Source organism: Condylura cristata, unplaced genomic scaffold (genome assembly GCF_000260355.1).
Source record: "Condylura cristata isolate star-nosed mole 26May11 unplaced genomic scaffold, ConCri1.0 scaffold00007, whole genome shotgun sequence".
NCBI lineage: Eukaryota > Metazoa > Chordata > Mammalia > Eulipotyphla > Talpidae > Condylura > Condylura cristata.
The window spans coordinates 46,868,944-46,882,405 of record NW_004567108.1 but is presented as its reverse complement, the minus strand read 5'-3'; the positions used below and the strand labels follow the sequence as shown (position 1 = coordinate 46,882,405).

The following is a 13,462-nucleotide window of genomic DNA, read 5'->3' as shown; positions in this document are numbered from 1 at the left end:
ATATGATATTCCAATTACTGAAGAACTTTTATTTATTTTTTAAAAATATTGCTTTATTTAATCATACAAGAACTGGGGAACAGGCCAGAGGTGCAGAAGGTAAGAGGATTCACCAGAGATAGAGTGGAGAGCGGAACAGGCAAATTGACTGAAATACACTTTGCTGAGGAGAATAGCGAGTGGGTCAGGCATGATCTGCCACACCATGTGGTGACCTATGGTCATCATGATCTCCCTGGCCAGGAATCGAACTCATACTGTGCTGCAGTGACTGCACATTGCTTCATAAAGCTGCAGCTCAACCCACAGTGCCACCAGGGAGGGCCCTGAAGAACTTTTAATAATGCATACATAAACATGTCTAGAAGAGAGACGGTAATTTAATATCTATAAATTGCATGTAAGTGTTTGTATATATATATGTTGTATATCTCTCTCAGTTTCTGAATGTTTACTGAATGAATAAGTAGAGTCAATCAATAAATTGATCAGTCAGTGTAATGTTATATTATCGTGGACATAATTTGTTTTTATAAACATTTGTTTATACATACAGAACTGGGGTACAGGCCAGAGGTGCAGGGGTGACAGGATTCACCAAAGACAGAGTGGGAAGCAGAACAGGCACATGTAATGAAATACACTGCTGAAGGGGGCAGCGGGTGGGTCAGGAGAGGTCTGCCATGCCATGTGGGTCAGCTCCCTGGTCTGGGATCAAAGTCGTGCTGCAGTGGCTGTGGAGAGCTTCATAGTGCTGCGCTTTAACATGTAGCACCATCAGGGAGGGCCCATATATTGGACATAGTTTAATCTTCTTTTGATGATTCAAAATAATTTCTACAGATAAAAGGTAGTAGTGTACAAGTTATAAGGTCAATACTTCCTTAAAATGCTACTTGACTGGGCATTTATTTTATTCTACCTCCTTGTCCCTATTTGGAAATTCATTAAAGTATGTTTTAAGTCACAATTATCTCATCTCCCTTTTCTGTTGATTTTTCTCTTTGGATTACTATATGGTATTTCCTTTAGCTAACTTTTATTACCTTTGTTGAGCAATTAGTACCAATGTATTAGTTTGGTTTCTCCACCTGCAAAATTACCTACTTTATAATGTACCACTATTATCTCCCCTTCAATCTACTTTTCTCTGATTAGGGTGAATTTATTTGAGTTATTTTTTAATTATTATTGGTTACTTCCATTCCCCCTTTAATCCGATAGGAAAAAAGTAATCACCAAAACAAACAAACAAAAAATAATATAAACTAGACCTTACAAGTGAAAGCTATTTCCTCAATCTTAAAACTGCTTATTATCTCTGCATGACTTCAGAAGGATTTGAGAAAGCAATGCACACATTTTAAAAAATGATATTTCATTAAAGAAAATAAATGTTAAGGAAAAGACAAAAAAAATGCCAAAATACTGAAAAAAATTCCTAGTTGCTGCTTATCAAGCTGAAATGTTCCTCATTTTATGGTTCTCCTTTATACAGATATGCAGGTATTTGTTATTTAAACCTATCTTTCAAGCCAAAAATTTCTACTACAAACATGATTTATTCATTTATAAATAAATAAAGAAAAATATTTAAAACAGTGGAAATGATTTTAGTTTCTTTAAAGGAGAGAAAAACAAAAGTTAACTATCATGGAACAAATTTTTTTTAATTAATATTTTTATTGCACATTTTCTCAGTAAGAGACCTGTGTTTTCCTGCTGTTTGCTGTTGTGTTTTTCAATCCTCAGAAGCTTACCTTCATAGAAAATCAGCAGATATCCCAGAATAACAATGCAAAGTCAGGGTTTGCAGCCATTTTCATAGCAAATTGAAAAACAGTTCCACTTTAGGACCCTCCCTCGTGGCACAACAGGTTAAACTGCAACACTATGAAGCTAGCCGCAGCCACTGTAGCAGGAGTTTGATCCCTAGTCAGGGAGGTGATCCATATGGTGCAGCAGCCTCTCCTGACCCACCTGCAGCTCCCCTCAGCAGTGTACTTCGTCCATCTGCCTGTTCTCCCCTCCACTTTATCCCTAGTGAATCCTCTCACCACCCCTGCACCCCTGGCCTGTATGCATAATAAATAAACAAACAGATAAACAAACAAATAAATCTGTATGCATAAATAAATAAATCTTTTTTAAAAAGATGAAAGGGGGCCTTCCCTGGTGGTGCAGCTGGTTGAAGCACTGCACTGCAAAGCTAAGCCAAGCAGTGGCTGCCTCAGAGGGTGTTTGATCCCAGCCCCGGAGGTAACCCACATGGTGCAGCAGACTCTCCTGTCTCACCTGCTGCTCCCCTCAGCAGTGTACCTTGTTGATCTGCCTATTCTGTTCCCCACTCTGTCTCTGGTGAATCCTCTCACTGCCCCTGCACCTCTGGCTTGTACCCCATCTCTGTATGCATAAATAAATAGAATATTTAAAAAAGAAAGAAGTACCATTTTAGTCACCTTCTGAGACTGTTCGCCTTTAATTATATTAGTGGCACTTGACATTATAAAATGTTCTTTTCTTTCAAATATAACCTTCTGTCATCATTAGTAAATGTCAAATGCCATGCAGTGTTTTTCTGATTTCTTTTTCTCCCTATATCATGGGAGAGAAAATGCTAATAAGTTTGTAATCCTGGAATTATTTTCAGTACATAAAATATTTTGGTGTCTATTATTAGCTTAGTTTTCATCTTTTCTTTGCATTTGGAAATTTTCTCTTCATATTTTTCACAATACATTTCTTGTTTGGTACCATTTCTTATTCTCCCTGAGAGCTTTTAGGTGACAACTACCTCCAATTTGATTGTGTTCCTGTGTTCAGGTCAGAATGGAAGGTCTCTAGCTGTGACTTAGAAGCTTCATTTGCTTCTTGAAAGCTTTTTTTTGTCCCTAGCTCTCAATTTTAAATTCTCCTACCTAATAGCTATCTAGACCTGTGTTTTCCTGTAACTTCTCGTTTTGGCTCTCAAAGATTAAATACATACACAGTATGAAACTGATGTGCTTTATAACTGAAGTAGGTTCTTCACTGTCGAGGTAATAATAACATCTTATGGGAAGGGAAGCCATCACTGGTGAGGTCAAGAAAAAAAAAGATAACACAATTTTCCAACACAACATTATTCAGGGTCTGAACATTACTCAACCCGTGCTTGACCGAAAGGGTCGAGGTCACCTTCTATCAATGCCTCAGGCTTGTTGCTGTGTTCTCCTACTGAGAAATTTGAGGAAAACTATCTATTGAACAGTATAGGCAGCAGAAAAGTTATGCAACCAAATGCCAAAAGAAAGTCATTTAAAGTTATCTCACAATAAGAAAAAAAAAAATTATAGGTAATGTGCTCTAGAAAGCATGAACCCAAGTCAAAATGGAAAAGTTTTCAAATGAGTGAACATTCTAATCTCTGGCTACACCTTGCTTTTCTTTTTCTTTCTTTCTTTCTTTCTTTTTTTTTTTTTCCACCTTGCTTTTTAAACACAGTCTTTGGGAATTTGATCCTTTAGCTTTCTTTATTATTTCACAATTGGATATACTGTTAATTGAATTAAATTCAGTAGCTCGAAATTTCCCCTTTGGGCCTAACAAATTTGTGTATTTGTCCCAATTATATTCAGTTTGTGACATCTGTGTTTATTTTTTACCATCCACACGTTCATTTAGTATAAAATATGAAGCAAAGTAGAATAAAATATTTAAATAATGGTCAGGTAACATCTGTTATATAAGGAACTGCATATACATTGTTAAACTTGAGGTTCAACTCTGTTTAAAAAAATAAATTATGTGCCTTAAAATAATTTTAAATGAGAATGTTAACATTTTTCTAATGATATTTAACACAATTAAAATATTAAAAATATTGGGCCCTCCCTGGTGGTGCAGTGGGCTAAAGCACAGCACTGAGAAGCTGAAGCCACTTTAGCACGAGCCTGATCCCTGCCCTGGAGGTGACCATATGGCGCGGCAGACCTCTCCTGACCCGCCCGCTGCTCCCTTCAGCAGTGTCCTTTGTCAGTTGGCCTGTTCTGCTCCCCATTCTGTCTCTGGTGAAGCCTCTCACTGCCCCAGCACCTCTGGCCTGTATCCAGTTCTGTATGCATCAATCAATCAATCAATCAATCAATCAATCTTTAAAAAATATTTTTAAAAATATTAACCATTGGTTGGTCTTGTATGATACAAATCTGCATCCTGGTTTATCACTTGAATATGTGTGACTTCTATTTTTTTATACCATTTATCCTATATTTGATGAATTGTCAGTCTTTTGTGAGTTGAAAATTCTGCTTTCCTTTCTGTTTTTATATTTAGTGTTCTGTTTTGAAAGATCTTGCCCACCAGTTCAATTTACTTTTGCTCTTTTAGATACCATAAACTTTTTCATCCTAGCTTTGAAACTGTATTTTCCCCTCATATATCCAGTAAACACCTATGAATCAAGCCAGCCTTATCCCTGCTCAAAGAGTAGACTACAATTGTTAGTTTGATGATAAGTCTCACTCTTGGCTAATTTTCAAGGTCCATTTCGTATTTCGGAAGTCTATCAGCTTTCTTTGGTTACCCTTGTCTGCCATTATTTGACCATGTTTTGTGTACTGTGCTCTGTGTGAAGAACTTTACTCCTTAATGCATAATGCCATGTAATCCTAACTAGCGTGGGCTTGAGGGCTTGAGTCTACAAGATGGAGACTTTGTCTCTTCTGTCCCTGCTTCATAGTAGATGGTCAGGGGCTCCGGATCGTTCTGATCTTAACATCCACACAAAACAGGGAGTTTTATTCTCATTTTACAGTTGAATAAAACAAACTAAACTGCATGCTCTTAAAAGCAGCAATATTTTCATAAACTTCCTTTTCCCCACAGTGACTTGTACTTAATAGACAGACAATAAATATGTAATGATAGAGTCAATGTTCTTTTCTGGTTTTAAACTATACCAAAGCCACCACTTTTGATATATATATGTATATGTGTGTGTGTGTGTGTGTGTGTATATATATATATATATACACACATATATATATAAAATCTTTTAATTTTATTTTCATAATTAGATTCTTTTCAATGGGACCCAGTATTTGTGCACATTATTTTGAGCTCTATCTTTACAAACAAAAAGAAATTTTCAGAATGTTAGCTGCTCTGTGACAATCCTTAGAAAAAAATAAGACAGGTTAAGATTTAGAATTACATTGGAAATACAATTTAAATTCTTATGACCATTTTTAGAATCATTAATCACATCCCAAGATGCTTGTCTTGTAATTGAGAAATTATTATTGTTCCTCTTTAGGACACAGCAGGACAAGAGAGATACAGGACTATCACCACAGCCTATTATCGTGGGGCCATGGGCTTTATTTTGATGTATGACATCACAAATGAAGAATCCTTCAATGCAGTGCAGGATTGGTAAGTAAGAGCCAACTTTTCCATTACATAATGATTTTTATTTTCATTTAGCTTTCTATTCCTCCTCAAAACCATTCCAATTGTAATGTATATGTTAACTAAATACTGCACTCTCCCTTGTGCTTCATAAAACAGATACTAGTAATGTGCAGAAAAACCACTTAGGGATTCATAAGAGATCATTTTGGTGATTTGGTGATTTTTCAACATTTTATTCATTCCAGTGCATTGCATTGTGTCATCCTTAGTGAGAGCACTACTATTGTTTTTTTTTTTAATATAAATAATAAATGGTTTTGAAGTTTATTGGTCTAAAATAGAGGCCAGAAGCTTGAAGGATGGACCAAATCTAGCCTGTGGATCAAATCTAGTTCCTCATTTGTTTAATAGATAAAGTTTTATTTAAATACAACCAGGCCATTTACTTATTGTCTTATCTGTTTTCACTGCACAGCAACACAGTTAAGTATTACAATAGAGATCATCAAGCTCACATTTCTAAAGCACTATTTTTGTGGCCTTTTATCATAAAAGTTTGCTAATCCCTTGTATGAAAGGTTTGTTAAATAGTGTCCAGGAAATTTTTTGTTTTGTTTTGTTTTTATAATATAATAGTGTATTTTTACATCATTTTGTACATTTTTTGTTTCATCTCAATTGTAATCCCCGTGGGTTTCCCATCACCGAGTCACCCTGTTTTGTTTGTTTGTTTTCTAAGTGAATATTTTAAAGTCTGGGATAAAGAAAAAAATGTAAAACTAACTCTTTCTGACTCACGACCACAGCAAACCATCTAAAAATACCTGTGCCTGTGATGAGTGTGATTTTTAGTGGAGGATTCACAACCACAACTGTAGCATCCGGCTATGCTACCAGAGAGCCTATGCTACCCCTCGGAGAGAGACCTTGACAAGCTAGTGGTCCAGTAATGAATTTCAGCAGGAAGGCTACAAGGGCTTTCATGTGGAAAGAGTGAGAGTCTAACTAGAACTTTGTGTGGTATTAGGAGGAACATGGGACTCCCACTGGTGGTACCCGGATTGAACAGACACCACATTTCGGTTTCAAAGATAGCCACAACTTGCTTTGTATAAATAAGCAAGACGAAGGTGAAACAAACAGCGTTCATGTTTCCCCATTTTACATGATAGTATCATCCAAAATGATTTTTTTTCCATCTGTGTCAGTTCAATGAAAGTCAGATGCTATTAAAAACCCCACTTTCTTTTAAATTGCGATTGATCATCTGGGAAACATCCCTATATTTTTCTTAGACACATACACACTTGCAATGCAAGAAATAATACCATTGACATAAGGGACAAAGGCAAATATATATCTATAAATTGAAAAGCATAAACTTAGGACCACTGAAAGAATAATCTTCTACTGAGGGACATAAAAGATCTTAGTTGCCTTCTTTTTAATAGACCTAAATATTGTAAAAATTGCCATTTCTTCTCAGATTCATAAACTCAAGGCAATCCCAATGAAATAATCAGCAGGTTTGGTAAAAGTTGCAAAGAAATCGAGAGCCAAGACACAGACACAAAATTCTATGGTGTTTTAGTTTATGATAACAGTAGATTTCCAAGTAGTCACAAAAAGGCTTGTTGAATTCATGATATAGTGTTATCTAAGTAGGTGCTACACAGAGTTCTGGCACACATATTGCCAAACAAAATAATCTTTTAACTTTGAATGTGTCCTCTCACGGAATGTTGAGACCCAGGGCTCCCAGGCAGGAAGTGGTCATGAATCGACTTACAGAGCTCAGGGTTCCAAGCACTGTTTACTGCTATCCTGTTGTCTTGCTGACTGAACTCTTTGAGTCCATTAAAACAAGAGGCAGTAACACCAGCAGCACTGCTATCAGTATCACTCATTCTCACATCAGAACTGAGATGGAAACGTCCAGCTTCCTCAGGCCTGCCTCACACCTCTTGGTCACCCCAGGCAAAGCTTCAATCCACTGTCAACAGACACTTCTGGTACATTCCATTCTCCTCCTCCTCCTCCAGTTCTCTGATTGTATTTGTCCACTCTTTTCTCTTGAAGCTCTGTTTTCTGTCTTCTAAAAGGTGCATTTTAAAATGATTCTTATCTCTAACAGCTTCTCTGCCTTCTTAGATTTCACTCCTTCATTTTACTAAGCCCAAGAAAGTATATCCCCGAAGCATTTTTTTTGGAAACTATTCTTAGTTTCCTTGGCTATCTTCTCTACTCATACACATCATACACATCATTTATCACTGATACCTGGTATCTCCAAATGTTATATTTGGTATCTCCAAATTTTATATTTCTGGTTCCAGATTGTCTTTCTAAACTGCAGTATTATTTTTCCAGGTACCAAAATATTTCTCCAACTGGACATCCAGCTGGACATCCAATTATCTTCACCCCAAATTGCTCTCCTTCCTTTTATTTTTCTTTATGCGCATAGAAACACTCTGCCACCCAGTGTCCATCTTTAGTCCAGCTTTACTCCAGCCACCCCAAGCTAGGGCCTGGACTTGCATATTAATTTAACTATTCTTTGCATCCTTTCTTCCTATTATTTCTGTGGCCATAAATGCTCACTTAGTTTTATCGTTTACTCCTACTCTCATAGTAACATTCCAGTTACTCTTCACTCTTCCTATCCCAATCTGTCCTATTCTACTGCTGCTGTAAATATCTTCAAGCTTAAAGATCTTGGAGGACTCCTTCCCAAAAGTGAGGACTCACCTTCGTCTCCTTCACTAATTAAAACTCTCTCAGTCAACACTCCACATCAGAGAGCCATTCTATCTGTATATCTGAGCTCTCCCTATTCAAGAACCAAATTAAATCAACACTGCTTCTGAAACTTAGCCTAAAATTACCAGCCATTGTGGGTTTTATATATTTTTGTTTGTTTTCATGGCATGCTCTGCTTATGTTTTTTAAAACCTCCCACTCTATGTCTTGTACACATGGAACTCTATCAAAAATCAATAAAACCATCCACAATCAACCCTTACTTACTTATTTTTTAATCAAAACTGTATGATTTACTTACTAGCTTTTAAAATTCATTCAAAAAACATTTGTTGTGCACCAACTCTATGAGATTTAATCTGCTGGGTGTTATATTTCATACTGATGCTGGCATTTACTCTTAGTTAAGGGATTCATTCTCTCATAGTTATATGATACAGAAATTTGAGCACTTTTTTTGATGTCTCCCTCTTTTACTTATCACATTTCATTGACCACAAGTGCAATTATTTTCTGACTGCCTTTCAAACCTATTTGTCTCCTTTGGCTCTATTCCCTCTGCTTACTCTAGGTCACCATTAGCTCTCATCCACTTTAGAAATCTGATTTTAGGATAAAAAACATACACAAAAACAGATATAGCAAAAAGAAAAATCACTTGGAGCTGATTTGCAACTGAAGTTTCAAGTAGTTTCTCTAATAAAATTTAATTCAACTATACAGGAAGAAAAGAAAATGCTTATTGGTTGTAGTTGTCTCAGTACAATCATTGAACCACTTAACTATAGAAAAATTCAGATGTTCAGTTTTCTTAAAAGTTTAATCTGGGGCCCTCCCTGGTGGCATAGTGGGTTAAAGCACAGCACTAAGAAGCTAAAGCCATTTCAACATGAGTTTGATCCCCGCCTGCCCCAGAGCTGATCCACATGGCGCGGCAGACCTCTCCTGACCCGCCCACTGCTCCCCTCAGCAGTGTGCTTCATCGATCTGTCTCTGGTGAATCCTCTCACCGCCCTTGCACCTCTAGCCTGTACCCTAGTTCTGTATGAATAAATAAATAAATCTTAAAAAAAAAAAGTTTCATCTGTTTAGAAAGCAGGCACAAGGATTTATTTATTTATTTTTAAAGATTTATTTATTTTGTGCATACACAACCTAGGTATAAGCCAGAGGCGTGGGAAATGAGAGGACTCACCAGAGACAGGGCCGGGAGCAGAACAGGCAGATTGATGAAGCACACTGCTGAGGGGAGCAGCGGGCAGGTCAGGAGAGGTCTGTCATGCCATGTGGGGTCACCCCGCTGGCCAGGGATCTAACTCTTGCTGCAGTGGCTGTGATAGCTTCATAGTGCTGTGCTTTAACCGGTTGTACCATGCACCATGAGGGAGGGCCCAGGCATAGAGATTTAAAGAGAAAAGCAGCAAGCTAACAGATCATTTTAGGAAAGGAAGACTATCCCTTTTTGAAACACTTTAGATCATGCTTTGTATTTACCAACTAAATTGAACTTGAAAATTTAAACTAAATAAACACATGCTCTTTAATTTAACCAAATCTCCCAGGTCTATAAAATGGATAAAGAAGAAACTCATGGTGAGCATATTTAAAAAATTATCTAGAGTCTACAAATTTTCAAAATCAAGGTAGGAAAGTAAACACAAAAGACATATAAGCAATGCTGTAAACCAATGTAACCTCAAAACATTAAAAAAAAAAAAGATGTGCACAATATGATTTAAAAAATGATCAGACAGTAACTCTCAAGAATTAAGAAAGCTATACATCGTGAAAGCTATATTAGCTTTAGCACTTATTTTCTAGAAATGAAGTGAGCAAAGTTTATATAATAATACTTTATTGAGAAATACATTCAGTCTCAGAGAAGCAAGGTGAGAAGAAAGGGAGTGTATCAGGGGAAGAAAAAACAGCACTAGTTGACATATTGCACACCCATCAGCATCTACCACCAAGTGTAAGTGACCATTGCTCTCTCTGGAACTTCGTTGGTGAGTCACTCAGAGAAACCATCTGGTAGAAGACAGGAGGTGAATTTACACATCAGCTCTTGTCTTTTGTTGTTCAGATGTTTACTTCTGGGCCTTAAACTCCCCCACATTTCCTACTTACACATACATGGATTACTTATGACTCAGTGGCAACAGGGAAGCATCATTGTGGGAGGCAAGTCCTTGGCACTGACAGAGGCAAGCTGCTTTGAGTTGTCAGAAGATATAATTGTGCAGAGTCCTTGTGGAAGTGGTTGGTGGAAGGAACAGGTGACCAAGAGCCCTTCAAATAGGTGAGTTCAGGAACATTTGAAGGGATGCTTGAAGAATATAACGGTTATTGTGTTTAAAATGAAATTTAGTTCTGAGAATCCTGGAAACCAACGTTTTTCATCAGGCTGAAAAAAAAAAACAACAACACATGGATAGGTAGGTAGGTAGGTAGGAAGATGATAGTAAATAGATAGATCAAAAAAAAAAATTGGTCTGTTTCTAGACATAGACATACATAGATAGACATAGATAGATCGCTATAGCTATAGGTCAATCAAATTACCCAGGGCAATAAAATACATATTTTAATTATATTCTGGTGAAAATGGCTTTTATTTGGGGGCACACTGGGCTATGTCAACAATGAAAATACCTCACAACTCCTTTCTCATAATGCCTCAGGACTTCGAAAACAAACCTTAGAGCTTGTTCAGTGAAGAGCCTTATAGGAGGCTAGGCAAATATATTCTAGGCACAAAGACTTCTGTGGTCTCATGAGATCCAAGAAGTATATCGTAACTTCAAGAAAATGTGTGGGCCATGCAGGCTGCCTACACGTCTCCCTTAAGCATCTTATTTTCTTTCCTTTTACCTTTGCTAGAAGGCAGTTTGAGTTTATGTTTTCTCCAGAGGGCCTCAAGTGCTTGCTTTGTGTCCAGTGTCATGTAAACCAGATACTTGTATTATTTACTGTACTTGAATTTCTCATAAGGAGCAGTCCCATTGCATGCTGCCACAAGGCTTCCGATATTCTTGATTAGTTCATGTGATAAGAATCTGTGTAATCACGCTCATTCCCTAGACACACTTGTTGATCCTCATGTGCTTAAATCTGCATGGAGCTGTCAAGAGTAGCAATCAGGTTTTGAGTTGAAATTTCAATTTAAAGTCACCTTTAAAAAGAAATGCATATACCTGGCTTTGAAACCTCCAATGGGTTTTTATTTAAGAAATAAATTACATATATTGTTAGAGAGACAGGTACCAAATAGATTTAAATAGTTATAAAAACAAGTCACCAATGAAAACTTCACTCCTTTTGAAATATTTCTCAAGTGAGTCATGGTCAGAGAGTTTACTGGGTATCAGTTGGAACATGACCCCTGAAATATGGAATGCAGGTCAGCTGTCCAGCTCCTTCTAAGCATCTAGCATGATGACTCAAGCTGTCCACACATACTGTAGCACATTTTAATTTGACTGAAAATCTTGCCCACTCCTGACTTACAATGCATTTCTCTTCTAAAAGTGGCACGGCCACATCACAGGCTGCTGTACTTCCTCTCATTGGCTTATCTCCCCCGTGTTATTTATTTACATTCTGTTTCTTATGACACCAGGAGGAACTATAAATATAAGATTTTTTTTTGAGTCAGGAAATCTGGTGAGCAGATTGATATTTGTTAAAAACCATCAGACTGAGGATATGAGTCTAACACCCTCTTCCCACCAGTTTTAAATAATTCATTTCTGTGACGTTAAAGGTACCACTTAAGATGTGCTTAAGCTTTCACCTTCAAATAGCCTCTTTCTCTACAACTGTATATATTTTTTCTCTCTGAAAACATAATGGTCTTAAGTTAAGGTGACCTTAAGTTAAATATAAAATAATTTTGACCTAATAATAATTAAAGTGCTGGACCTTTTTTTCAGAGCTTCCTAACCTTGCTCAAGAATGCTATCAACTATAGAGTCAGCTCTGTCAAATGCTGGGAAGGGAGTAGTTGTCATCACAAACATATAACCCTCTAAGACCGTGATACGGGTTGGAATAGAATTGTGGAGATGAATTAATTCTTTCAACTCAAATCTTGTCAATAGTTACTTCCAGTTTTACCAAAATTGTGTCTTGACAATAAGTCCTCCAGAGGATATGTGAATAGAATTGATAAAGAGAAATCAAAACATGTTTTACTTCACAAGGTGCCTTGGGATTGCTTGGTTAATTCCTATAGCATATTCCATCCCTACAGTAGTAATTTTTTTCATGGAGAGAAGAGTATAGTTGGGTAATGGGTTAATACAAGAAAGTATAATACATATCATGTCTGTGTGGAAAATTGCAAACATATTAAAAATATGAAGCCTTAAGTTTTAAAGATCTTAATTAAACATTTAATTTTGTACAATACTTTCCAAAGTAGAGTACATTGTATTAATCACAGAACATCTTTTTTTTTTTTTCTGATGACCCTAGAAATAGCAAGGTTTTAAGGCTAAGCAAAGCATGAAGCACATTATTAGCAGTCAATGTGCTGACTGTAGAGAGAGAGAAGGAGATAAGGGAATAGAATGTCTGCTTAAATAGAATCCTGTATGACTTTGTGTTTGGTGCCCAGCTAAGCTCAAAAGTATTTTGGAAGCAGTAATTGCTACTTCATAAATATTGATGCTAACATAACAGCTCGGAACCAAATTCTAGTTACCGCAGCTTTAACCTGACTATCTATATAGGGTATATAAGGATTAAATAAGAGGTCTGAACTCTTGATACAAGGTACTACATAAATATGACTGCTACTTGTTCTGCTTTGCATGCATGCTGAAAATAGACTGCTAGACAACTCCTGTGTAGTTTGTGTTACAGTATTTATTGCAAACACTGGGATTTTCTCACAGGATTTCCCAGATTCCCAACTGTTATTATTCTACCCTCTTTTCCTTAATTATTTTTCTGCCTATGGGGGATAACTTTGTCTAGAAAGACAATAGTTACACCTGTTACATTAGGTGACAGAGAAGAAGACAGTAACAAGTGCCCATTTTCCAGTCCTAGGTGTTCAGCTTGGTTTCTGGGTAGTATTATTCATAATGTTTGTTTAAAAGCCAATCTGTGGGGTTGTTGATGATTCCATTTAGAAAACAGAATACTTGGCTTTAAAAATGAACAATTATGGGCCCTTCCTGGTTAAAGCAAAGCTCTGCAAGCGAGCCACAGCCACTTCAGTGCAAGTTCCATCCCCAGCCCTGGAGGTGATCCACATGGCGCAGCAGACCTCTCCTGTCTCACCCGCTGCTCCCCTCAA

At 37.0% G+C, this 13,462-nt stretch overlaps 1 protein-coding gene across 1 annotated transcript in view; it reads left to right on the top strand.

Annotated features, from left to right (window-relative positions):
- Positions 1-5,297: 5,297 nt before the first annotated feature.
- The window catches only part of LOC101628371 (ras-related protein Rab-3C), a 106,472-nt gene continuing 98,307 nt past the window's right edge, over positions 5,298-13,462 (top strand). Inside the window, exon 1 of the mRNA XM_012721848.1 lies at positions 5,298-5,415. Within this exon, the coding sequence (XP_012577302.1) occupies positions 5,354-5,415 (62 nt within the window). The 5' untranslated portion in view covers positions 5,298-5,353. The remainder of the gene's footprint in view (positions 5,416-13,462) is intronic.